A 27,985-nucleotide genomic window follows, 5' to 3' on the forward strand; every position below is an offset into this window, starting at 1 on the left:
GCAAGAAATACACCTCATTAAATGGTTTGTTCACTGAGGTAGATTTGGGCAGATTGGATTATAGGGTATGAATATGCTCATCTGATCAAAATGCATGGTCAGGAACACATATTGTATACAGCCTTTAAATCCCTTGGCTCTAAAAAGATTTGGGACAAAAATAACTAATTTGAACATTATTGTGGCATTACAGTGTTTGCTTCCCCACTGGGATGATCATCGGAACACAAAAACAACACTCCAGGTGCTTTCCAGCTGTTACTGAATGGAAAAAGAGGACAGGCAGCTGCAGAATATCAGGAGATATAAAACAGAAAAAAATCTTCAACAAAATAATTGTTAAAATCTCATTTATTCATCCCTGATATACAAAACAATGTTTCATTTTTCGGTGTGAAAAATAGCTCTGGATTTTGTTCAGCTCCGTCTGGTTTGGCCCTTGGGGTTTACTGTAGTGGAGGACCTCTAGTACAATGTACATTCCCTAAGCCCATGGAGTGCATAAAAGATAACCCTCAACATGGTGGTGGGGGGGGGGGGCAGCTACAGTTCATGCAGCAGATTCACCACAGAGCCTTTTAAGACGAGATGGGGAAGGCTTCCAAAAGCCAAAATAAAGAGTCTAAGCCACTTCTCTTCTTGAACAAAGGCTGTCCTTAAATATCTTAATGCTGATTCTAGTGAGATTCTGACATTTTTTATTTAGGCTTTTGGGAAACTTTCCCCCTTAAACCATCATTCAAATATCACTTCATCACTCACAAGCTCCTGTGTGAGCATCAATTCTCCTCATATACATACATCTTTTTACACTTTTCAGGTTTCTTTACAAAAATAAGGTTATCTTGCTTTCATGTCATCAATTAAAACTGGATTACAAAATGAGAAGAACAACAGTTATTGCACAAATTGATTACCTACAAGATCATCCATAAAAAGAATGAAAAACATTTTTTTTTTACAACTTCTACTTTGATTAATACAGACTAATAAATATGCATCTACCTGGGTCTATATGTGTCCGGTAGCAAATGAGATGAAAGATTTTGAAATATTTGCAGTGGGGAAGGCTCTGGCAGAAGGCAGAATAATGAAAATCGATGAAAAGCGCAAATAAATGAACGGAACCAAATCAGACTAGTGGATCTCTGTCAGTCTCAGGGGTAACAGATGTGGGGGGGCACTGACGACAACGACAGGTTGCCATGGTGACATTTGAACACCCCGCCGACACATCATCCACCCCGCTTACATATTTGTGTGTGAAAAGTGCCTTGTCTACCTGTGTATGAATAGAAAACCAGACCCAAACATTAGTGGATTGCTCATTCCTGTTGATAAAGAAGAGGAGTCGATGCAGGCACTTGTGGAATGAACATGTCACCAACAGACCACATGCAGGTCCCTTCAACAGTAACTTCCCTTGGCTTCACAATAACATTTTTTTCGCTATCCGGCAGCCATTGCAAGCCTTCACCCCTTTAGTGTTATTTGCACTTTAAAAATACATGTCTTAGTAGAAATGTTACAGACAGCATGTCAACAGATAAGAAACCCATAAAGGACAGCATTAAAATCAATCTCTTTGTGAAAAAATCAGTCAAAATTGAGAATAAAACAATATAAAACAAGCCCCCCCAAATCTCTTTCAAATAGAGATTAGTCAAAGATTTAAGATTGGTTAAGACATTACATTTTTATTAAAGATTTTAAATTACAGGAATGATGTTAAATATATTAATCTGTAAATATAAGTTTGCAAAGAGATCATCCCCAATTCAAAATCAGCGATAAATAAAGCTCAATGGGTGAATGGAACATGCCTATCAAAGTGAAATAATCTGACTCAATACGTATAAAATAAGATACTGTAAAGACACATAACATACAGGCACAAGATGGCAAACATACCAAGACACAACATAATTCACTAGTCCCATATTCATTTCCATCAAGCTTTTGTTTTTGGTACATTTGAGTTCTAAAACAAATATCACATGCGCTCTGTCATGCCAAGCCGTGCTGTTTTACTGTGTATTTTACTTTACTCAGTGGCGCGCAGCAAGACAAGACACCACCAAAAATAAAATCCATCTAATACGTCAAATGCTAAAAACCACAATGAAGTTGGGTATGAGACATCCAAACAGTAGAGCAGATTCTGTAGGTAGTAGTGGATATCCTTGCCTTGTCCAAAAAAATACATTAAAGATAAAACTAAACAAAAGGAGTGTTTCTTAAAGGATGTATCTGGGGTCAGTAGTGGAAAAGATGAAGGGGTGGATGCAAGCAAATCAATGTTTTTCTGTCAAGGAGCAGAGAGTGCACTGACAAGCCTCAAGCATTATGGCAGACATGAATTATTAAATACACTGTACTTATACATTATCTGTCATGTCAGACTGCTTGCTGAATCAGAAACCATGCTGCCATTAATCATTCATGGCTCGAGTTCCAGATTCAATCAGTCAACTACGTTGGGCTAGTAGCTGGAGCGATAATTTTGTCACGATTTGGACTTATAGTAGTAAACGAGATACATTTTAAATGGTTAAACCACTCACTATTGGTCAGTTATGGATTTCCCTTAGTGATTTAATCCTCACTGGATCATGCTTCACTTCACTTAAGCTATTTTTCTGCATTAATCAAGCTGATTCTGCTCACATATTGCCATCTGCTGCTGTATATGTTGAGAGCAGTGTCTGTCTGAGCCCTGTACCATTACATCATATAGCTGGTGGGGGGTGGGCATCTGTGTCTCCGATAGTAATTGAGGTTAGCTAACAACGGCGATCAAAGGCAGATTGATGAGAGGGCCCAGAGCAGCTGGTTAGGTAATGATGTCTTCATTCTTTCAGCCATCCATTTGCTCCCTGTTCTTCCTCCCTCCCTCGCTTCCTGCCCTCTCCATCCGCCCCAACCTTCTCTGGAACGGTTATTAAGAGCTATATTTAGATAAACAGAAAACCACGTCTCTCGGAGTGCATCGCCGCAATCTTTTTTGTGCGTTTCTATGTGTCTTTGTAATGTAAGGCCGTAGCTACAGTATGAAAGGTGTACATTATGAAATGGGCAACAGGTGCTTCCGCCACTCCCAACAGGCATGTCTGCTTGCATAGACTGTACTCTCAACCTGACCATTAAGACTCACAGTGAAGAGATGAGAAGAAAAAGGAAAAGAGGTAAAATGGAAACAAGAAGAAACAGCAGACTAAAACACCATTCCCCTTAGTCCAGTGCTTGTCAATGGGACAAACTGTAGAGTAATTTACAAAAAAATAGTTCCATGGCAAATTCCAGTTAAACCCAGACCACCTGATCAGTCAGAAAGTATATTAATCAAGCTGGAAAACAAAGAATAAATGTGTTCTAAAGGCAATAAAAAAATTCTATAAGAAATAGTCGTTTGCTACCTCCCTCTTCATGCACTCATATCTTCTTATTTCATACACTCACACTTAAAGTACAGTACACACACACACACACACACACACATTATTCTTCCTTGTCATCATTGCTGAATTTCTCTACTCCAAGTGGAAGACTTCAAAAGAAAACTTTTGCAGGTCAAAACTTTGAACTCAACTCTAAAGATTCACAAGCTAAACAAAGTCTGCTAAAAAAAAATCCCTTTTTAAAGATCTCAACTTATTCCCAGTACCTTGTTGGAATCAACCAACATGAGTCCCCCAACCCCTATCCACATTCACTCTGCTGTGGGTTCCCGAAGGTAAATGGAGAGATTGGCACAGGTTGAGTTGATTTCCTCTCTCCCGTGGAGTGTCTGGCTTGGTCAGTGCATGACTCCTGGAGTGAGCACTGGTGAGTCCATGAAGCAAAGTGGATGGTGGAGAGAAAGAGGAGTAGATGAGGAGAGAAATGAGGAGTTATGAAGAGGCTAGCAGTAAGACTCTTTCCATAATTAAATATTGATCCTAAGCCCTGAGGATTTTTGCATTTTTGTGGCTTTGTGAGATTAAAGATCTCAATGCCTCCTCCTCCTCTACCTGCTCTTCGTCTTCCTCCTCCTCCTCTACTTTCCCTCACTGGGATTTCTCGTCGGATTCGGAGGGGGTGTGCTCGCGGGGCAGCGGCATGCTCTTGTGGCGATCCCACAGCTTGTGGAGCTCGGTGGCTTCATTCTCACTGCTGCTAGTACCGCTGTCCCGGAAGCTGGCCAGAGGAGGACGCACCTTTGCACCCTTCACTGTCACAGAGCCCTCAATGGCCTTGCGAAGCTGGATGGAGAAAGACAAGACAGTTACTGAGGAAGGCAAAAATAGTTCAAGTCTATGCACTATATGTACAACTGCCAATGTTATCTGGTACATGGTTCTATTTCATCCCTGCTGACCGCCAGAGGAGGTCCTTAAAGCACTGTATATTCCCTTTGTGCATGCGCAGTTTGAGTATATATACCAACAATGTCACTTGTGACCCCTGGATGACCCGGGAGAGACTATATCGTCTGATGTCATAAGGGGATCTGTTCCTTTTTTCTTCTTGCGTGCAGTTGCATTTACTTAACATTGGCTAATGCCTTGAACTTAAACGTTTTGTACATTGCCGTCACTGGAGTCCTTGTGACCCTGTTGGTCAGAGCAGCAACAATTTGTTCGTCCTCCAAGAGCTGCGACAGCTTACCCGTAGGGTGTTTACTTTCTGGGTGAAAGGTATGTGATTTACATTGTTAGTGTCAGCCAAAGCTAACTTGTTACAGCGTTTAAAACCCTTGACGTGAAGGCAGTGTCTGCGTTTCCCTCTCACTATTGAGTTGTTTTTTCTTTCATTTGCATTTCTTTTGCATCAATGGCTCTGTTTCGCTGAAGCTAACTTTGTATAGCAGTTTGCAACCCTCAGTGGTGTAGTAGTGTTTTCGTTTCCTACTCTCAGTATTAAGTTGTGTTTTTTCTTTAGTTAGTGGCTGTGTTTTCGTCAAAGTTAACTTTTTACAGTGGTGTGCAACCCCTGATGGTGAAGGCGGAATCTGCGCCACCCGCTCTCGGTATTAAGGTGTTTTTTCATTTCTGTATATTAACTTCATGGCTGCGTTTTCGCCGAAGCTATCTTTTTCCAGTGGTTTAGCAACCATTGACGGTGAAGGCGGCGTCTGTGCCCCCCGCTCGTTAGTTGTCACTACTTATTTTCGTTTTCACAGCGTCCCATTTGCGCAACCTCTGTTGGGTTAAATGGTGTACGTGCCCTCTTCCCTGAGCTCACAGTGCTGAGCCATAGTTTAGTTGGCAGCAGGCTGACTAGCTGTTCTTTTCTTGCCAACACTACCCTTTGCTGTTGTACGCCCCCTTCCCTCAGCTTACGGTACTATAGATCTAGTATAGTTGGCGATCATATTCGCTGGTGCCATATTGATGTCTGTTCACTCTGCTGTACAGGCTGTCATTTGTACCCCCTCCCTTCAGCTTACGATCATATATTGTCCACATTTCTGTGCAGGATGTGGGGTTCCCCTTCCGAGCTATAACTATATTCTCAGAAAGGCGAAGCTCTGCTACTTCTGCTACTTGGGTGGAGTGATTTGCTTTGCAGCAAGCCTTTCTGAGAATATAGTTCCCGGTTTACGGTTAGAAGATGGCTGTGTCTCATGTTACGTTGTTTTTTGTACACGCTGTGACTCTACAAATCACAACATGTAAATAGGAACATGTTGGCATTATTTTGTCACTTATTCGGAGCAGTAGGCTAGTTGGAACCAGTTACCTGCAGGTTCTGTGCTAGGCTAAGCTACCGGTGGAACCGTCAGACAGCGTTACAACACGCACGGACACGAGAAGGGTATGTATCGACTTGTCTTACTCTGGGGCTTACGAGTTAAGCTAAAGTCCCAATAAGTCGGCGTGTTCCTTTAAGCACTGCCTCTGGCTGTCAGCAGAGATGAAATAGTTACGAAAGTAACTACGATTCTATGAATCCCGAATGACTGCCAGAGTGCAGAATCATCGTGATCCTGCGATAAGATTCCATAGGAACAGATCCCCTGATGACAGCGGAAGATATAGTCTCTCCAGGGTCATCCAGGGGTCACAAGTGACATTGTTGGTATACATACTCAAACTGCACATGAGCAAAGGGAACATTCAGTGCTTTAAAGGGGTGATAGAATGCAAAACCGATTTTGCCTCATCATAGTTGAAAAACGACAGTTTGGAGGGTAAATAGGACATACATAGAACCTCAAAATCCCATTGACACCTCTTTCCTCTGCAAATCTCACAATTTGAAAATGCTGCTGAAAACGGGCGAATCTCAACAAAGCTAAAAGTTTACGTCAACTTCTCAACTCCTACCTTATTTGGCTCTAGTCTCTAGTCTTTGTCACGCCCCATTTACATAGGCTACACCACTGACCTGAGGTCAACTTAGTCTTCTGAATCTAGGTCACGCAGAGCTCAAAAATTGTATACATTGTTCGTCTGCTATTTAATTACTAAATTCACTTCTGAGACTTTTTTATGCGATAAATCAACTATATGTGCTGTTTGTTTTGCTCTCTCTCCCCTCTTCCTGCTTAATGGCCGGTGTGTGTGAGTGAGAGAGCGGTCAGCGAGCTTGTTACGCCCGTAATCTCTTACCACAGGTTCCAGTTGATCTTATAAGGGATATGTGTGTTGAGTTATTTAAACAAACGATCGGCGAAATAAACACCTCTTGTCCACGAGTGAGCTGGATGGAGCGCTTATCAATGAGAGCTAGCTTGCCTAAATGCATTAAAATGAAATTGGACAAAGTGTTAGCTAAGCTTTGTAAGACCTTAGGGTAGCTGTGATATACATGCCGTGATGAAATTCAAAGTGTAAATATACTATAGTTATGCCGAAAGTGTAGCTAGCTAGCTAGCCACGATCTTTACCCATAGGAATGAAGAGACACTAGCAGCTAACGTAGGGTGACCAGACGTCCCCGGTTTCCGGGGACAGTCCCCGGATTCGGTGACCTGTCCCCGGCTGGAGCTGTCCCCGGAAATGTCCTCGGTTTTCACTGTGACTGACAGATCCGAAATTGGAATGAAAGAAAGAAAACATTGACCAAACATATAGGCTAGTCGCGCTGACTCGCAGCCCTACACGCACAAACTCAAGCCAGAGCAAGCGCTGCTCAGAGCTCAGATATGTTCTAGAATGTCCATATTTTACGATGCTAAAATTACTGTTTATTTACATGGAGTCTGGTGGGTTTAGCGAACGCAATTGTGCGGACTTTTTATCTTTAAAAAAAGGATCTGAAAAAAAGGAACAGAAAGATCGACCTCCTTAGAAATCCTTTCCATAATGTTGTCAGACACTTAGAATATTAATCTGAGCCTGTCAGCGGCAAAACGAGCACTTTTATGAATGTAAATACAAGCTGGACAATTGACGTACATTTACTTCGTAGCTACACTATTCCACCTGTGTGTGCATGGTTAAAATTCTGAAGTGCAAAATGGTTCAGGCTACAGCACAAATACAGTATTTCCATCCATAGATAAGAATGATCAAGTCTTACTTCTGAATTTCTTTTCAAAGCGCACCAGATTGATGCATTTAAACTTTAAAATAGACTAAATGTTCTTACAGGGGAGCATGCCCATAGACCCCCCTAGGGGGGCTTGTGCCCCAGTGCAGCTCTAGGTCTTGTGATGCGCCTGGGGCAGTGTCCCCGTTTTAAGTTTTACAAAGATAACAACATTACCTTTTTTGGAGGTATTTACGCTTCTGAGCCGAAAATGTCCCTGGATTTTGTCTCAGAAATCTGGTCACCTTAAGCTAACAAAACCCCTCACATTCACAAAAATGCATTAAATTGAAATCAGACAGTGTTGCCTCCTCCTAATGAGACATCTGAAATTCAGCCGGCCAGCTCCGCGGAGCCCCGAGCCCCGGTAGTCCAGTAACCCAGAAACGGTGACTTTGCCCTAGGTATGCAGCGAAGCGGGCTGCCGCTGTCTCGGCAGACTGTGTGGAGCTCATGAAGTCCGACACATCTTACCAAATTTGCAATTAGCCATCAATTTTCGTAAAAAGGCCAATATTTGAGCTTTATATAGTTGATTTCTCGCATAAAAAAGTCCCAGAAGTGAATTTAGTAACGACACATTGCACTGTCTGAAATATGAGACCTGCTGTCTCGTCTCCAATGTACGTGTATGTGGTTTGCTCAACCAATCAGCGCGCAACTCATCTAAATATTCACGAGCATACCATATTTGGAAGAAAAGCTCTCGTTCCAAATAGGACCAAAACACAGGGATGCATAAGGGCCCATAAAATAGCAACTGGGACATTTTCAGCCAAATGTTAAATACCCTATTAGGAGACCTTAAGGAACAGTGTGAAATACCCTATATAATAATTTTATCACCCCTTTAAGCACTGCCTCTGGCAGTCATTAGGGACCATAGAACCGTAGTTACATTAGTAACTTTCACTTTATTCTCAGTGCCTTATTATGCTGTGCTGCATACAGTTTTGGCAGGGGTGGCCCCAGTGGAAATATAACTGCTAACCCTGACACTGTGCTGGCCTTGCTCTACAGTGAAAGATCAGTACTTTACAATATGATGCACAGTCACACAAACCATTTTCTATTTTGCACAGGAACCTCTTTTTCAAAATGTAATGGAGAGAAAGATCATGGGCAGAGGGTAATGTGCACTGGAAAGTGAGGTCAGAGTGACTTTGACCTATGCTGCTGTTTGCTGAAACATTTCACAGAATAAGCAGAGGAGAAGGAAGAAGAGGAAATTACTGCACATTTATTAAACTCTGCAGCTCCCCTTACCACATACACATGGCAGAAGTGAAAGAAGATCAAAAAAGGTCAACTCATAGGGTGAGACCTGCTGCTGCTACTGTATATACTGCAGGCTGATTTTGGGAAATGTTAACACAAATAGAAACTCACAAGTAAAAACAGAATCCTCTCGCATTATTTGTTTTTTACTTTTTATATGTTGGATATAGGATCTACAGACTAAAAGAAATGGTGACACTTTATTCTTATGTTTGGAAGTTTCCAGATCCAATTCATTCTAGTCAACATATTGGATCTGTGAGAAAGTTTGCTGTGATTCTCTACAGTCTCTTTCATCCCATCTCTCGCAAATCTATTACTGAGTTCTGCATGCTGTAGGATGGAAATAATGGACTATAATTACAGACACATCCCTGTGATTCTTCTCTTCCACATGGACCAGCAAGGCTCTGATATAACAGCGTGTCTGTGTGACAGGCAGACTGGGAGAGGCTGGGCTTTATCTGTTTTTGTCTGCTTGTGGAACGCAGAACAAAAAGCCTAAATGTCAGGGACAGACAAGCAGCACTGCACTTAGTAACAATCCTCTCACCATTTCCTAGCCAATTCACAAAAAGCGAGGGGTTTTCAGTTGTTTTTTATGTAGGAAAAATAGACAGAGAGGGAGAGGGGCAGAGAACAGATAGAGAGACAACAGATAGAGACAGCAATATTAAGTAGCCTTTTGTCTGTCACAGTACATAACACGCAGAGGGAGGAGGAATCCTTAATGTTAACTAAAATATGTGTGTGTGTGTGTGTGTGTGTGTGTGTACAGCACGGTGACAGCACTACTGATGATATTGACAGTGATTTTACAATCATGAAAGCAGTGAATATGCTGCCTGTGTAAATGATGACAGTCACAACTTTTTACATGAGATGAGACTAGGTATCGAAGGGTTATCGTAATGGATTGATGGATTGTGAGTTTAGATTCAAGAGGTATGAAACCAACCAACACTGACTTCAGTGATATAATATGCACAATAATTATGTAAAACCACCAAATCCACCAAAAAGTCAAACACCCCAAAATGACCTGTGACAAGATTCTTACCTCTTTAAGGGAAACCACCCCGATGAGGCGTCCAATGCTGGTGACAAAGGCATGGTCGAGGCCCAGCAGGGAGAAAATGGTGTGGGTCTGCAGGAAAAGAGCAGAGGTGGTTGGGAACAATCAGTGAAACGTTAAAAACAGTACAAACCAGAGACAACACTGTGCTGGGTTCCTACTTAATTATAAATAGAAAATGATGCTCAGTTAGGGAAATGCACCACTGATTTCAATTATCCAACACTGACAAGTCAATTCACAATAGATTCATTTAGCTAAATCGGATACGATCACTTTGGAAAATGTGATACAGGGACAATCAGAGTGTTTGTGTTGCTTATTTTAAAACAGAAAACATAAACTACCATTGAACTGTTGAATACCTGCATATACTGGTTTTAGTTTATGCTGGAGTTGAAACATACTGATGGTAACAATGCTGATAGCAATTTCTGTATTTTAACTCTAATAGTAATATTTCAGGAAAGTTTGGTGGATACTGTGATAATACCAATTACAATAATGTCCACAATATTATTAATAATACATATATTGAGACATGATTTTGCGTGAAAAACAAGTTTTTTTATTTATTTTTTAAGATTATTAATAATCACTTTAATGACAGCAGGGATGTGTATGGCAGACTTGAGTCTCTACTAACAATGTTCGGTCGGGATCAGAGCTAACAACAGCCCCCGGACATATAGTTAACGTTAGCCCCCAGCCAGCTAGCAGCCAGACACTATAATTACAGCAATCCAAACCTGGCCAGCACTTAAAGGAGAATTTGATTTCAACACGTAGCTATGTTGTTTGTTGTCACGTAGTGCTGTCAGTAGTGGTAAGATGAGTGCTTAGGGACCGTCTACAAACTACAACACCGAAAAGCGATACAAAAATATTTTCTAAAATAGGCATTTGCTTATTTTTTTTAAAGTAGGTGCTGTAGTACAACTAGCAGGAGACAAGTTATAATTGAGGTAAGTTTGGAGACACTACCTTATTTAATCATTAAATTAATAGATATTTTTGTTGTATCTCTTTTCGGTGTTGTAGTTTGTAGACGGTACCTAAGCACTCATCTTACTGCCGTCTCAACACCGTAACTAAACAGAGGTATGAATTAGCACAACGTTTATGCATTTCTTTCACATCTACTGCAGCCATATTCACTGTGTTCACTCGGAAGGAATCAGTTCACATGGCAAGGCACTTCTAATGACATCTCGAACATCTTAAAAGGCTAAAAGCACGTTTAAAACCTGCCCCATTTCAGCTGCTTGGGTGCGAAAGCTAGCAGTAGCATAACTTGGTGTAGCCAACACCGATTATTTTCGTTTTTCTCGCTACTGACAGCACTACGTGACAACAAACAACAAACATAGCTATGTGTTGAAATCGACCGGAATTCTCCTTTAACTTCAGCGGCGGGTGCTTACGATGCTAACAGCAGTTTAATGAACCGTTGGGAAACAGACCATATCAGACCCAGGCACCCGAGTCAGAACAGCGGCCTTCCGTAAGGATACGTCTCCGTTACGCCGCCTTCACACTGGCACTTGAAATCAGCTCCGTAATGCGCCCCCAGTGGACGTCGTACTACACCGTTGAAAGCGTCGGAAGCAGGTAGAAAGAAAATGGCAGACGACGACTATCAGTGTCCGGATGTCCAATTCTCTATGACCGCTCATCTGAGGGCTATAGAGATATAAACAGAAAGGCTGCTGCGTGGAGAAAAGTTGCCCAGGATGTTGATATGTCAGGTCGGTTAAATGTGCTATAGCGGTATAATGTCAATAGTTCGATGTCTGTTGCGGATTGTTGGATAGGAACCGTCCGTTGCCTGTCGTACGAGTTCAACTTTTTTAACGCATCTGGTGAAGGGGAGATAATTCAGGGCAGTTGGGAGATCTGCTGCTGCTGCACAACATGGCCATTGGACGTCCTCGCCAGACTGGAGATTCCCCCAGCCATCCCCACCCACACCCGTCTCTCAGCATAGTTGAGTAACATTACAACAAACCCCTTTCACCCCGGTGTTTAAAACATCCAAAAGGTGACATCGACGAGTGAAATATATTGTGATATTGTCATTTCAGCAATCAGCAATCTTTTCATCTAACTCTGAGCAAGAAAGCAAATAAGGGTATATCCTTTCCTGAAGAAATGTTGCGGTCACTCTGGAAAATCCACAGAACACAATGTGGACTTTATTACTGGAGCTACCTTTTAATGCAGACAACTGTTGACAGTGAGTTTTCATTATTATCCAGAGTGTCTGGGAAATTGTTGATAAAAAGAGACATAAAAGGAGAGAAAGTTGTTGCTAAATTGTTTTAACTGTGATATTTATCCTGTAAATAATATATGCAATAGCTGAGTTGTGAGTTATGAGTTCTCTTCTTTTTTTGAAAATGTACAGAATGATAGTGTGGGTTGCTTTATATTTAGCCACTATCTCAAATGGACTAACAGCAGCCCTGAGCCAAAACCCAAACCACAGTAATTGCAGAGACATATTGTGATGTAAATATCAAAGAAACTGATTTGTCCGTTACAAAAGTGCTTGCACGCAAACACAGAACAACAACAACAGTAAACAGCTTGAGATAAACGGTAGCCAGATCAAGAGAGCAGGGCAAGATGTAGAGAGAACAAATTCATGCACACACACACACACACACACACACACACACACACACACACACACACACACACACACACACACACACACACACACACACACAATGCATACAGCAGCAGCAGTGGCGGCGGGCTGTGTTTAATATGCTGAAGGAGATTGTGCGTGGTATTGGCTTTTGGCAGTGTGCAGTGAAGGGAGGGGAGCGAGATGGATTGGTGCAGGATCCCTCTCTTAAATGTTTAAAGAGTATTCACACAGAGCCCAAAGGATGAGGGGGGGGGGAGGGAGGGAGAGAGAGAGAGAGAGAGAGAGAGAAAGAGAAAAGGTAGCATTATAAATGGGGGTCATTAGGCACTGCCACATCTGCTGGTAAGCCAGAAAGAGTCAGTGTGTGTGTTTATATGTGTGTGCTTGGTAGGAAGTGATTGTTTCAACATTGAAATGTAGCCTATGTGTGCTGGAGACAGAGCCTCTTTCAGGGTGCGGCAGTAAGAAAACTAAATCAACACAAGCTCTAAAGAGCTACAGCTCCTTTCTGTATACTGCACTTTTACTCTCCTCACTCAGTAGGGCTTCTGTTTGTGTTGGGGGATCAAGATGGTATCACACCAATACTTACTGTATTGGGCATAATGTTTTTAGTGTAATAGGAACTTGATGGTGTCTCTCTACCTTCAGACATGTGATAAATTCTTGAAAACTGTATGTCCAAGGTCTAAAACAGGTTGTCAGTTTGTTTTAATTTGGGTTAGGGTTCCAGAAGTTAGTGGTGCATTTCAACATGGTCTCTACCACAGTCCATTTTATCTTTTTTAAGTGTGTTAATTAGCTGTTTGACCACTGTATAAAAATATACCTTAATTGTTGACTTGATCTTTCATGGCATAGCCATGATCACTAAATCCTATTTGTACTATAGGTGTCTACTTAGTGACAATCAGTAATTAGACATCTGTGTTAAACATTATGTATTTGTAATTGTTTTTTTCCTTTGTTTGAAAAACTTATATATATATATATATTAAAAACAAAACAAAACAAACATTTCTGTTAACCACTGCCTTCTAATCAATTAAATGCTTGGATTTTTACTATACTGTTTTATTTGGGTTTTCTTTTATAGTTTGTATTATATTTCACTATTTTCAATGTGTTTTTCTAAAATCTTGTCTTAATGCCTTTTATATCTTATGTAAAGCACTTTGAATTGCCTTGTTGTTGAAAGGTGCTATAAAAATAAACATACCTTTCCTAAATCTACCAATACGTGCTGCTGCACTTGTAGACACACCTAGTAGCGAGGACAGCTTCAGTATGACACACACACACACACACACACACACACACACACACACACACACACAGGTTAAACAACAGCTGTATTTACAATCAGACCTTATGCAGCGATGTGCGCTCCACCAGCTGGAATGGGGCGGGGTCGATCTTGCAGTTGTTGAAATTGACCTGCTCATCAAGCTGCTTCTCCTCCCACTCTGTAATCTGCAAAACACACAGAGGAGGAGGGCGTTTAGGGATGAGGGATAAACATCACTGAGGAATGGCGCGAGGTAGATGACACTGACTTGACTTTAATCTTTAATAAAAGGTTGACGCCCAGTGTTACACCCTGTTGTTTTGGCAAATCAAATATTTGTTTGATTGTCTGACTATAAAACCTGGAGTGACAGCGTGCACAATAGATGCTGTTAAAAGAAGATGTCTTTATGCCTGGTGTCAGTCCCTAATCAGAAGGCAAAGGCACCAAATAATCCCATACCACCTCCTGACAAATCACCTCCCTCTGATAGACAATCAGTGGACCGTGCCCCGCACTGAATGACTCTATAAATCATATGAGGCCTACAACGATGGAGTGTGGGGAAGGTGAATGGGGAACAAGGAAGAGAGACGTAGCGAGAAGCAATGACATGGCAGGTGTATGAGAGGTGAACAATGAGTGATACAGAGAGACAAAAAGAGGGGATGGAAGAAGACAGTGTGAGGAATGTGCTGCTGACAGAGAGGAAATGAGAGGTGCTGTTGATGGATGAATTATGAATGATGTCATATCCAAAAATATAAGACTCCAGGGTAATCGGCCCATCTGGGGATATTGAGGAATCTGAAAAGTCAGGTCTGTCAAGGTGTGATGTCAGGAACTGCCAAGCCAAGATTTGAGTTAGACAAATACAGGTTTTTGAAGACTGATGACCATACAGAGAATCAACTGTATTTGATAGAAAATGTGAAGGATAATATGGTCACATTCTACGTTTTTCTGATTGTCAACCAATCCAAAGCCTGATACATCTTACTCTCCTGTGCCATAGAACTCAGTTGTTGTCCAAAAACTATAAAAAATGCATCAATGAGCCACACTGTTGCCCTGGCTGACCTGTTGCTTAATTTACCATGAACACACACTGTAGATTATTTTGACTAAATCCCATGTACACCGCCTGCAGAAATACTCACTAGAGCACCAAATGTGGATTAATCTGCAGCTGAAAACAGAATCAACAAAACACATACTCCTGTCTGAGTAACATTTGATACAGTACCCAGCTATTTTAGGAATTGAAAATGGTTTAAGGTACTCAGTTGAAACTAATGGATTTGAGGTTGAGTGCAACAGACAAGGTAGGGAAGTTAGAAAGCACAGTAAGATAGACTAGAATTGATTGGTTTTAGTCGTTTCATGGGATTTGAAGAAATTGTCAAAATTGAAGAAACAGGGGCCATGATATTCTGACTTTTAGTCCCTAACATGGATCAAGCTTGATCAAAACACTTGATCCTACACTTCCCATAATACAACTCAATAGTGCCCCTTGTTAGACTCTCCCTGCCGGTAAACACCCACATTATAGAAAGTCAATTCACACAGTTTGTAACGCAGGTTTTCTGTTATAAATGTAGTCCAACCTTGATGATCTTTATGACATCATCAGGATTGTCTTCTCCAGAACCAAAGAAGACATTGTTATACTATTATAACTTATTTTACAGGATGAGTGGTACTCCCAATGAAGGGAAAATGATCTTCTAAAACTGATGGAAGAACTAAACCCTTTAACTAAAGAAGGTATATGACATACTGTCTTTCAATGAAAATATATAAATAAATAATCACACAAATACATAAATGCAAACAAATTCATGTCAAGTTTCCCTCAATGTCACCACTTTCAGTTCAGACGAACACTGGGCTGGTTTCTTTTTTTCAGAGCTATTTTAGTACATTACAGTGTAAGGTTTAACTGTCAAAGAGCTGTTTTCTGATTGGCTGAGGGACTCTGATTAACTGCTGTACTCTAATTGGTTGTAAGGTGTATACGGGTTGTGTGACCGGCTGTCTGTCTTACCTCTCTAATAGTCATGTCATCCTCCACATCTACGTCGTCCTGTAGACCAGAAGCGACAGGAGAGCGGTCAGTACAGAAAAATAAAGATATTCAGTGTACACCCCAAACACAGTAAAATGAAGAAACCAAAAGTGTACAACACAAATACAGAAGCAGTGAAGGAATGGTAAACAAATAGTAGATTAACAATAGTGTCCAGTTGGTTATTATCTTCAACACTTATTTGTACTTTTCAACTGTGCAACACTGCGCACAGAAGGTGAAATAACATATGCAAAACACATAATCACCCATGCATCACATCATGAGTGTGATACAGCGACACTGTTGTGAGACAGATGGACAAAAATGTGATGTGTGACTAAAGGAGCAACTACAGTACATTTAATGAGTGCGGGGGATGTGATGTATGAGATGTCAGAGCAGATGATCATTATAATGACGGATCTGTGGCGCACTCAAGAGCTTGCAGCTCATAACTGACATGCTGCAGACGTTATTTGACAAGCTGGAGTCAAACTAGCAACCCTGTGCTTTGCAGAGGAGCACTGAAAATACCGTAGAAAGATGGGTAATGGAAATAAACAACTGAGTGTTTGTGTGTGTGTGAGAATGTTACCGCAGGGTGTGTATGCAGCTCTATGTGTGTGTGTGTGATGGTCTGTGAAATATGATTTCAAAGTGCTTAGTCATGTGCTTGAGTACATGTACTTTCTTTCTCAGGATTGAATGCAGGAGAACATGTATGTGTGTGTGCGTTGGAGAAAGAGAGAAAGGCAGAGTGAGTGAGATCCAAGGGCTGATGGGAGCCCTGAGCTCATTTATCCTCATCGCTGTGGTGGCCGACCTGTTGGTAACCCTAGCAACTGTTGCCACTGGGTAGAAAGAGGTGCCCTACTGTAGCATTATGCAAGCACAGGCCAGATGTGCCTAGAGTTGATGACACACACACACACACACACACACAGACAGACACAGCACTTTATCTCTGCTGTCTCACTTATCATTCCGCTTGTCACAAGGGCACTCTGAATGTCGCCAAGACACACTGGTGTTCCAGGGGTAAAATGTAAACTAATGACAAATGCAAAGATCAAATCACTGTGTGTGTGTATTTGGGTGTGTGTGAGTGTTTGCAGAAGAAGGTGGTTTTTTGAGATACAGAGAGAAAGAGAGAGAGGTTGGACTTTGCATGCAAAATAGGTTCTTTCAGAGCGATTAGCTGCTCTATTAAGAGAGCAAATCTCTGCTTCTGGATATATGAGTTAGGCAGTGTGTTGGTTTGTGTGTACAGGAAGTGGGAGAGTAAACTTTGTGAGTCTGCATATAGCTGACAGTGAAATCAGAGCAACTGTGTGGACATATTCAAATGGAATATGAATGACCGTGTGTGTGTGTGTGTGTGTGTGTGTGTGTGTGTGTGTGTGTGTGTGTGGGTGTGTGTGTGCAGATGCATGTGAGAGGCTCCAGCGTGCTGACAATAGGCCGACAAAGATTGTTGCTCTTCCTTTCCCTCCATCCAGTGAGCCAATCAACCAATCAGTGGCAACCATCCAAGACTAGGTCAGTGGGGAACACACACAATCTACCACCAAAGAATGCTGTATCACACACACACACACACACACACACACACACACACACACACACACACACACTGTAGGATTATGTCTTCTGCTAAAAAATGTAAAATGTAGAGAGTTTTATGATTGTGGAAATCTGGATAAAAAGGAGCCTCCCCTCCAGGATACTTCCAATTTTGCTTAAGAGAAGGCTTAACATCTTTGTCTTCTAATCTAAATCCAAAAGCCTCTGCTTTTTAAAAGGGTCTGCTTAGAAAGTTTCGATTTTATGTAGCCAGGTTTTGAGGTACCATATCTGGAAATTCTGCTGCCACCTTACTACAATGGAAGTGAGTAGAATTGTATCAACAAAGTAGGATTGCTTCTTGCACAGTATTCATAAGGGCTGACCACAGAAGGACTCCTACATCAACAACAAAAAAAGTAGATTACAGAACTCTGAGAGGTTGGTGTCAATATTCTTCAAAACTCCTGTGTGTAACTAGGCGTTCTGCACGGGATCCATTATCTTTTCTGAATAGAATTGTATTTGTGTTGCCCAAAGCATTTAAAAACAGCATTTGAAAAACCTCAAAAGCAATGTCTTTTCCAAAACCAATGTCCTGGATACTCAGGATTTTCCACAGGCCTCATTGTTGACAGTTTGTCTTTGAGACCATTTCTTTGGTAACAAGACTTAGGCTATATTTCGGCACAGTGGTGCTTTGAGCTAAATGCTGAAATCAGAATGTTAATATGGTCACAATGATAATGCTAGCATGTCAAAGCAATAATCTTCATCCATCCAACAGTTTTCAAGATAAGGAAAAGCTAGGTCATCATCTAAATCATTAGGATACATTGTCTGGGAACCATGAGTATCTGTACAAACGTGCCGATACATCAAGTGAACATTTTGAAATTCACCAAAGCCAATAGAATGTATCCTCTAGGGACAGTGAATATCTGTGGCATTGCTAAAAAGTAGTTAAAGTCATCATTTCTTTTTCAAGACAAATGACTTTCACATGTTATCCACATTCAAACACACTAATTAATCTGCACACAATTTAAAAATTGAGTTCTCAAATTACCTTGCGTTTTTAGCCTACAGTTTTATCTTACAGGTCCACCCCTTCTAATGAATGATATTTATATCTATGACGGGCTCGACTCCTCTGCATCAATGGCTTTGAACTGCGATCAATGTATTAAGCTCTATGGAAAAGATACCTTCATTACATTCATCTACCCACGCCAACATCAGACGAAACACAGAGCCAAATACCAGGCAAGCAACCGTTTTATCATTACACTCTGTTTGCTCTTCTCCAGTGATGTCCATCAGTGCCTCGGTCCCAATTCAAACTTTGTGAACAAAGAAATGCGACCTAGTGTAAACCAGCCTTGGGCCAACTGCACAAGTTCAACCAGTGGAGGAATTCAGAGACCTTGCCGGTGGGCCTGTGGATTGGAGGCGCCGTGTCCCTGCCCGCTTCTGTAGTCTGGGCAGCGGGGAGAGCTTCTCTGTGATTGTGTCAACACCCGGCCCGGTGTATGTCACGGTTGCGGTGCGGTTGGCGGCGGGTGGTGGAGGTCGAGAGCAGATAGCGGCTCTGCCAGAGGGGGAGAGTCTGGAGCGCATGGCGGCTGCATCACAGGGGGAGACTCTGGAGTGCATGGCGGATGCATCGGAGGAGGAAAGTCGGGAGTGCATGGCGGCGGCTGCAGATGGGAATCAACGGTGGCGCACGGTGGCTGAGGTGGACAATGGGAGCCATGTGTGTCGGCAGGTCATGGCGGTCAACAACGATCTGGATATCTGTCCTACAAGTGCTGGTTTACCTGTAATGCCAGATGCACATCAGCCAGCAGCCCTGCCCCGGCAAAGTAAATCTCTGCTATTAAATGTGATAAATTCAGCAAAGTGTGATTCTTATAGTATAATTTATAACTGGGAGGAATGTAGAGGAAGACAGTAGTATGTTTATCATAACACAATTCAGGGTATAACCCAAACGTTTACAAAGATACTCCCAGGTAATAAGAATAAAAAGAACTGTGGTTGGTTGAATACAGATATACTGAACGTGATGAAGGAGCGAAAAAGTATCTAAAGTCTGAATTGCAAATTGACAGACAAAAGTTTACAATTCTATGCAACAGGGTTACCAGAGAACTGAGAAAGGCTAAAGCAAACTTTTTTATCACTATTATTCATGAGGCCAGAGGTAACACCAACCAAATCTGGGAACATATTAAGAAGCTAGTTGGTGTACATAATAGTGGATCATCAAAGCAACTACAGATGCACTTGAAATGGCTGAAGCCTTTAACAGATACTTTACAGACTCTGTAAACGAGATTACACAAAGTTTCACTGAGTTAGATGAAAAAGTTCTAGTGGACTGTAAACTCCAAACTTCCAAAACCCCAATTATTTCTAAGAAACATCTCTGAGCATGAGGTAGTAAGGATAATTAACAGACTCAAGATGTCCAAAGCCAAAGACTGCTATGGCATGGATTCTATAATACTCAAGTCTCTAAAGGATTCCTTAGCCCTACCCATTACAAATATCATCAACCTCTCAATCTCTCAAGGGATTTTTTCCGAAAGCATGAAAAACTGCTATTGTGTCACCAATTTCTTTTAAAGCAGGAGATCCCCAGCTTGTCTGTAACTACAGACCTATTAGTAATCTGCCTGTTGTATCCCAATGTGATAGAGAAGTGGGTGTCTGAGCTGATAGTCTTTTATTTGAACAGCAGTGACTTCACCTTGCATACAATGCAATTTGGTTTTAGAGCTCAACACTCCACAGAAAGTGCTACCCTATACCTTCTGGAAAACATTAAATCCATGACGGATAAAGGTGGTACTGTTGGGGCTTTTGATCTGGAGAAAGGCTTTCGATACTGTGAATCATAGAATACTTATTAGCAAATTACTTTCTTTCAACTTCTCAAATGATACTATTAAGTGGATGGAATCATATTTAAAGGAAAAAAATACAATATCTTAAGGTTCATACTCATAAATTTAGTCCCTATAAAACTTACACTGGTGTTCCATAAGGTTCTATACTTGGGCCACTGTTGTTCAGCCTTTATGTTAATGATCTGACTTTGGTTCTTCCTGACGAGAAATACAGTTATATGCTAATGATGCAGTGATTTATGTGCACAGCTGTACAAAGCAGCAGGCTGCTTCTAAACTTACCAGTGCAATGAGCCATTATAAGATGGCTTGACAAATCATGTCTTAAATAAAAATTTTAGTAAAACTGTTGGTATGTTCTTTTCAAAGCGACAATGTAGCACTCCTGACCCAGATATATTAATATCAGGGCAAAACTTGCAAGTTGTGTCTAAATACAAGTATCTGGGTGTCTGGATTGATTCAAACCTGTCCTTCAGGTCTCATGTATCTCATGTAAAAAAGTATACAAAAGCATTAGATTTAATTTGAGAAACTTGAGATTTGTCAGACAATCACTCAGCTTTAAAACTGCTATTATGTATATGAACGCCATGATTATCTCACATTTTACTTATTGTTTGACTAGCTTTGCTCAGGCTAACAAATCCACAAGGAAACCATTTGAAACTATAAACGTACTCTAAAAGTTCATGATCAGAAACCCAACAGTTATCACAGCTGTCAAATTTTAAACAGACATAAACTTTTAAGTTGGGAAAACCAAAGTAAATATGGTAACCTTTGTCTAGTTTGTAAGATTTTACACAACATTGCTCCGCCACCTAGGGCTGGGGCAAGAAATTCCCGCGGTAGCGCGGTATACTTACGAGATAGCGTAAGTTAGAGCGAGAATGACAGGGTGCCTTAAGTGAGTGACGTCAGTGCCCGTGTGGTCGCGCAAGGAGAGCGAGCGGTAACGGAGAGCAGCGTATGAGTGCTGCTGTGAGGAAAAGAGAGAGGAAAAAAAAGAGTTGTTGTAAAGTGAGTTAAAAGTGAACATGAAAACAACAAGCTAGAGCTTCTCAAGACACGGTGGCTTTATCTATTGTCAGTACTGCCGGTAATGCGAATGGCGTTACCCCCGAAAAAACATCGGCTTAAACCTTACAGCATGTTGCAGCCCGAGTGCAGCCCGTCTAGCAGCTGAGCAGACAGAGAGCCGAGAGGGCGACTCTGTCACTCGGCAGTCTGCTAACTTGTTGCTTTCTCTACCGATATAAGCCGCTCTGTTTTAGGCTACGAAACGTGCATGCAGGCTGAAATTCAATGTGCCGTTTTATCGGAATAAAGCTATAAACAGAAGGTAACTCTGCTAGCTGCTAGGCTAATGTGCAATGGTAAACACTGCAGCTGTAACGTTAATGTGTCTACCTCAGCTGAGAACGGAGAAATGTCTTTACCTTTCCTACGTAATACACGGTATGGAACATTGCGCTCCCCAACTCGCGAAAGGTCGGATTTGCTCCATCTTTTGATGATAAGTTTTGTTTAGAAAACCTTGAATCCATGTAAGACACAATGTCATCAGACACAATCCATGTCATTAGAATCAATGAATCCATGTCACGTATCCGCGGTATTGCGGTAATGCGGTAACCGTCCCAGCCCTACCGCCACCACTGAAAACATTTGTTGTTCAGAGAGCAGGCTCTCAGGTTACCAGAGAGGGGACTGTATCATTCCCACTCAAAGAAGTGCATTTGGTCAGTCAGCGTTCTCTGTAACAGCATCTAAAGACTGGAATATGTTGCCAATACAGATAAGAGAAGTAAATACTTATCGTTCTTTTACTGGTCAGCTGAGGAACTGGCTTATTGATAACCACATATGTGCACATTAGATTGCTGAATGCCTGTTGACTTTTGCTGCCTGCCTGCAGATTTGTTTTGTCATATTGCTTGTTGTATGATGATGTGTTGTTTGTCACTTGTGCATTTATTTATGTTGGTCTTTTGACTGTATTGTCATTTTATTGTATTTTTTTTTAAATTTTTTAGGTTGCCATTTTTAAACTGGCCAGGGACAACAGATGAAAATTAGACTGCTGAGCTAAATCTGGCTAATTTACAGTTGCTTTGCTGTTGATTAATGAGAATTTTCTTATTATTACAGTTACTACTGTTCTTAAAGAGATATTTTGTTATTTAATACAGTTCTGTGTGGGCAGTGTGCGCAGATGAACGGTGTGGCTTCCCCTCCATGGTCACAACGCACGGTCACGCTGAGATCTGTGTCATTTTGTGTCTTCCGCCAGGTGTGAGCATACCTCGGCTGCTCCGAGCTCCGTGTACTGGCGCCACGGAGGGAAGCCACACACTGTTAATATGCACACACTGCCCACACAAAGATGACAGAGAGCAGGATGGAACTGGTGATCACAGGTGATCTCAAACACAAATGGAATATTAGTGACACACTTTTATTGATCAGGCTCTGATGCTCTACGGTGTCTGTTGGATGCAGCCTGTCTAGATATGTGTGAACCCTGAAGTTGACATAATTATCATTAGGACCCTTAACTCTGTCCTCTGAACAGCAGTTTCAATTGGTACAGTGATGACAAAAGTCACTAATAAGTTTATCCCTCGTGCTTATGCTTAATGCAGTGATGTTGGTTTCTCTAACTGCTGCCTGCACCACACTGAATCGTGCATCAAGGAAACATTGCAACAATAATTACTTATCACTCATGTGCAGGCAATTAACTGCTGGTTTTCTTGCTGATGATGCTCCCTTTGCATATTGCTTTCAAATTAAATTACTGCCTTATCTGTGTATCTGATTAGATTGCAGAGACTTTAACACAATTGTGAAATATCATTAATGACTTTGGGCAAACTACAGTGGTGAGAGCAATAATGATGTGCTGTGAACTGTGTCTTAACAGCTTTGGGAAAAGTTGTGAAATGGTGGGTATTTAATCTTAATTATCGCACTGTGGTAGTGACCACCCCTATTGTTTGGTAAACAAACCCGAGATCACTAGCTGCACCTTGGAAACATGAGAATATCTGAGTGAAAACCACCCAAAGTTCTTTTTAATATTGTAAGTCCTTCCATTGATACTTTAAAAAACGCAATGAATTCTTCACCCTGAAAGAATCTGATATCAAGCAACAAATCAATTCACAAAACAACACAGTCAGTATGTCACACTCATCTTCTCCAGATAAGTTCACACACTCTCCCTTGTATCTCTTCTGTGTTGTCTAAAATGATTCAGGAAATGTCCCCTGAATATTCTACATATATTCTACATATCAGATAACTGAAGGACAATTTTAATGGAGTCAGTGTCTTTGTTCTACAACTTAGAAATTGCTTTAATTTAACCTACTATGAAAGTACTAACACTACTTGACGCTATTGATTTAATAATGAACTCTATCAAAATACCCCTTTCTTGCTATATGGTTCTTGAACAAAAGTGTCCTATACAGTAAACTCTTCTATTTTATGAATGAGGACTGCTTGAGTCAGAAATCCTTACAATACTGAGACCTTACATTTTCTGTTACTTTATTAGCCAATTGTTTACCTCATCATTACTAAATCTTGGGATGACTTTGGCTTGTTTATGTGATAAAATGTGTGTTTCAAAGTTGGTAGTATTCATGTAATTCAGAATGAGTGTGAAACATCCAATTATGCTAACCTAATTTGGTAATTTAGTCTGAAGTTATTAGCATTAAGTTTTGTAATTTAATGTATATTATTGTATGTATGTTATTTTTGGAAAATGTTATTTTAAATCTCAGTTGTTTATTTCATTATTAAACAGCATTTTGATCAAGTTTGAGGTTACATGATACAGAAATGTCCCATTAACTCCTCACTTTAAATGGGTTTAGCAAGCTAATCCTAGTTTTATCCACTGGTTCAGTTTACACCTGGCAAATGCTAGGTGTGAATATTTATTAACTTATTGTAGGAACTGATTTATGTGGTGCAATCTGTTTTAATTTAGTGATGTGTGAATCTAAATTTAGTAAACAATGATGCTACCAATAGGCTCATTTCGAACTTGCGAAAAGCTGGTGCAAATACAAAACATCATCCATTTCTTCCATTTTTATGCTAATGCCACTAAGACCAGTCAAAAGTTTGGACACACTTTCATTTTAGCCGTGTTCTGAACAATTGAAAGAAAGACATTGTACTTTCTTCTAAACTGCACATTAGCCATTTATAATAGAATGTCCCTAAATTTTATGCAGCTGGATGCCAACAACAGTGAAATGTGTGTAATTGGCCTCGCCAGACTAGTCTCCAGATGTCATAGAGACTTAGCTCATTATATCCCTGCATCGCTCATGATTGTGAATTCTGCTGTTATTTTTCATAATAAAGCTGGATAAACACGTCAAAACAGTTGATAAAAGATTGACATGGTCAAATCATTCCTCTTAAGTCATTCATTCTTTCCTTTACATCAATCTTCTTTCTTCTTTACAAAAAGCAGTCACCAAAGTTGTAACAGGCTCTAAGATCTGCTGTTCTCTCCCTAAATTCTCTATAATGTTCTTTGATTGCTGTCAAAGGTGGACAACTAACAATATGCATATCTATTACACAAACCACCTCCTTCACCTGTTTTTGTCCCTGGGCCTTATTTTCCCTCGCTCTCCACAGTAGGTGATACTGATGCAGTGGAGTATGAACAGCCAAATAGAATTTAGGTAGAGAAGCTGAGACAGAGGGCTATTGCATGCGCGCACGCACACACACACGCACACACACACACACACACACACACACACACACACACACACACACACACACACACACACACACACACACACACACACAATTGTTAAGGAGACAGAGTACACAAACTGTATCCCTGTCAACTTCTCCATGTCAAGAAAGAAAGACAACTTTTGTTGTATATATTTTGTTGTAAATATTAAAAAAAGAAATAAAGAGGGAGAGGCGAGGTGCCAAAAAAACTGAGCTCACAAACTATCATAAATAAAGCATGGAGGCATTACAAAGACGTAAGAGAGGGAGGAAAATAATGAGAAAAACAGCCAGGAGAGACCTAGAAGCTGGATGGCATCATTTCTCTCCAACAGACTACTGATGTAATTTACTCTGCATCAATATTTCATAGCCTAGATGGAAGGAGAAGAGGGGAGTGGAGGGTGGAGTTGTATGACAGATACAAAAAGGGCTTTGAAAAAGATGGACCAAGAGCGTGAAGCAGAGATTAAACCAGATCCAGAAACAAAGAATTAAATAGGAACTGTGATAGTGGAGCTGAAATAAAGGGAGGAGAGGTGTAATAACTTGATTTCTCTTCCGCCGCGGGGGTGTAATTCAGAAGTCATGGGAGAAAATATTGATACATTTATTTGTCCATATTTCTGCTCGGGCCCACAGAGCCTCGACGGTTGCTCCACCACATACACTTACACACTGCTGAGTGTTAATAATAACCCCTGATGACAGGGGGAACAAGCCTACAGGCTTAGTGCACTGTAAATGCACATGCACCATGTGCTACAGGGGTTTATTACTAATTAGCTAACGGCAAGGCAATAATGACTAACATATCCACACTTCCAAAAATTCACTGCGCTACTAATGTACCATCTGTCTCTGCACTGACCATACAGTATGCTCCTCATGGGTACACTTAACAAATCACTGTACTTTATTAAATTACAACCAGCTGTGGCAAATGAGGGCCATTGAAAACTTGACTGGTATCCTCCAAGTAATGCTAAACACTATACAAATGTATAGGTATTTCTATTTCATCGAAGGAAATAAAAGGTTTCTACTGAGGTGGATCTTCATTGTGTAAGTACTCAGGGATAAAAAAGTTCCAGTGCATGCAGGGGATAAACGTGCTGAAATGTAACCTTATGAACTTATTACTGCAGCTTTCATGTTAACTATTTTAGGAGATAGATTAGTGCTTAATAAAAAATATTTAATGTAGCTGTTGTATCTTTCTTATCAGAAACAAGTGGAAGACTGCAATAGAGTCTGATGCAACCAAAAGTGTAACATTTTAATGTTGTTTTTTAAATCACATTTTATTTATTATTTTTAGTGTTCTATTATGTTATTTGCTTTTCCACTATATTTTTCATATTTGATTATCTTCCTACATACTGGCACAAGGTATTTTTGGTGGAAAATACAAAATTCATTTCATTCGAATTTAAAGGTCCAATATGTAATATATTTACTGTAATAAATCCAAAAATGACCCCAATGTGTCATCAGCTATTTAGGAGACATGCTAAGTTGAAATACTATCTTTTCTGACAATAATGCTAATGCCAGTATTTTCTCCTTTTGAAATTTCCGTTCTGTGACGGAATTTCTGTTTGTGTTTTGGCCTGTGTGTTGTTATCAATTGCCCAGTTTGACAGCCAGGTCGGGTTGCCAAATATCCCATCGCGCTACAGCTGTAACGTTAGTACAGCCATGAAAGCAGCAAACAAACGGAGATAGCTTCTACCCGACCTAAAAGAAAACAGCATGTTTCTAACAATTGCGTGACCAGAGACGTAACAAACCCCTGGTAAACATTGGAGATGTATTTAAAGATGGAGACAGCTTAGAGCCCAAAAGGACGCCAAGTTGGCTAATTTTCTCCTGAACAGGTAAGCATTAGCTTCAGGATAATTTATCACGGCTACAAGGCACAGGCATTTTATGTCATTTCAACAATCGTGTACTCACATTGAATTATAGTACCCGAGTTGGTTACTCGCAAAAGCAATTGCGACACAGCCTGTAAAGTGATCCTGACTGGTCCTGGCTAATGGCGCAATGCTAACCCTGCTAACTGATAACGTTACCGGAGGACCAGGCAAGTTTACAACGTGTAGCCTGTTCAGCGGTCGTAGCTGACAACGGTGAGTTATTTTAAGCCAAGAGAGGGAGGCTGTGAATCGAGAAGAGAGGACCATGAGTTTGCAGTGTGTTTAGCGATTGTTACCGTAATTCTAAGCCAATAAAGTGTGTTCAGTCGGGTGGAGAGGACAGCATGGTAGTGGTATTTTTAGCGGTTCCTACCATAATTCTAAGCCGAAAAATTGTGTCTGTCAGTTGGGTAGAGCTCCGTGTGAGCACAGGCTTTTATGATTGTCAATATAGCCAGCATCGGGGGAGACGACTCTCTCCAGTATTTTGAATTTGTACTGCAGTAACTATTTTAAACAGTAGCTGTCAGTATTACATATTGCACCTTTAATGTATTTAGTCTTTTGTCTTAAAATTGTCAAATTTAGAGCAAAAATATTAGATTCAGCCTGAAAAAACAACCCTATTTTTTGTAATATTTTATAAATGCACACTCATTTTATAAATCAATCACACAATTCCTTGAATCCTATTCACAGCACTTTTAATACATGGAGACCCCAGACCTTAAAATAGGAAAACCCCATTTCTGTTTCATGTGGTAAATTTACACTTAATAAATGTCTGTTTTTCCAAAGATGTATTGACCGTATCACATATTTCAAATCACACGAGGCCCCCATGTAATATTAGTCCTGTGTGAATCGGGCTTTATTTTGCTAGGGGTGCCAAGAAACCATCTACAGGACTATTGGAT

At 40.7% G+C, this 27,985-nt stretch overlaps 1 protein-coding gene across 1 annotated transcript in view; it reads right to left on the bottom strand.

The window, feature by feature from the left end:
* Positions 1 to 333: 333 nt before the first annotated feature.
* Positions 334 to 27,985, bottom strand: part of LOC144515717 (chloride channel protein 2-like) — a 78,723-nt gene continuing 51,071 nt past the window's right edge. Inside the window, exons 11-14 of the mRNA XM_078246784.1 lie at positions 15,863 to 15,901; positions 13,893 to 13,997; positions 9,854 to 9,940; positions 334 to 4,241 (exon numbers count right to left, since the gene is read on the bottom strand). Of these exons, the coding sequence (XP_078102910.1) occupies positions 4,047 to 4,241; positions 9,854 to 9,940; positions 13,893 to 13,997; positions 15,863 to 15,901 (426 nt within the window). The 3' untranslated portion in view covers positions 334 to 4,046. The remainder of the gene's footprint in view (positions 4,242 to 9,853; positions 9,941 to 13,892; positions 13,998 to 15,862; positions 15,902 to 27,985) is intronic.

The sequence above is a fragment of the Sander vitreus genome, chromosome 3, assembly GCF_031162955.1.
Source record: "Sander vitreus isolate 19-12246 chromosome 3, sanVit1, whole genome shotgun sequence".
In the NCBI taxonomy this organism is placed as follows: domain Eukaryota; kingdom Metazoa; phylum Chordata; class Actinopteri; order Perciformes; family Percidae; genus Sander; species Sander vitreus.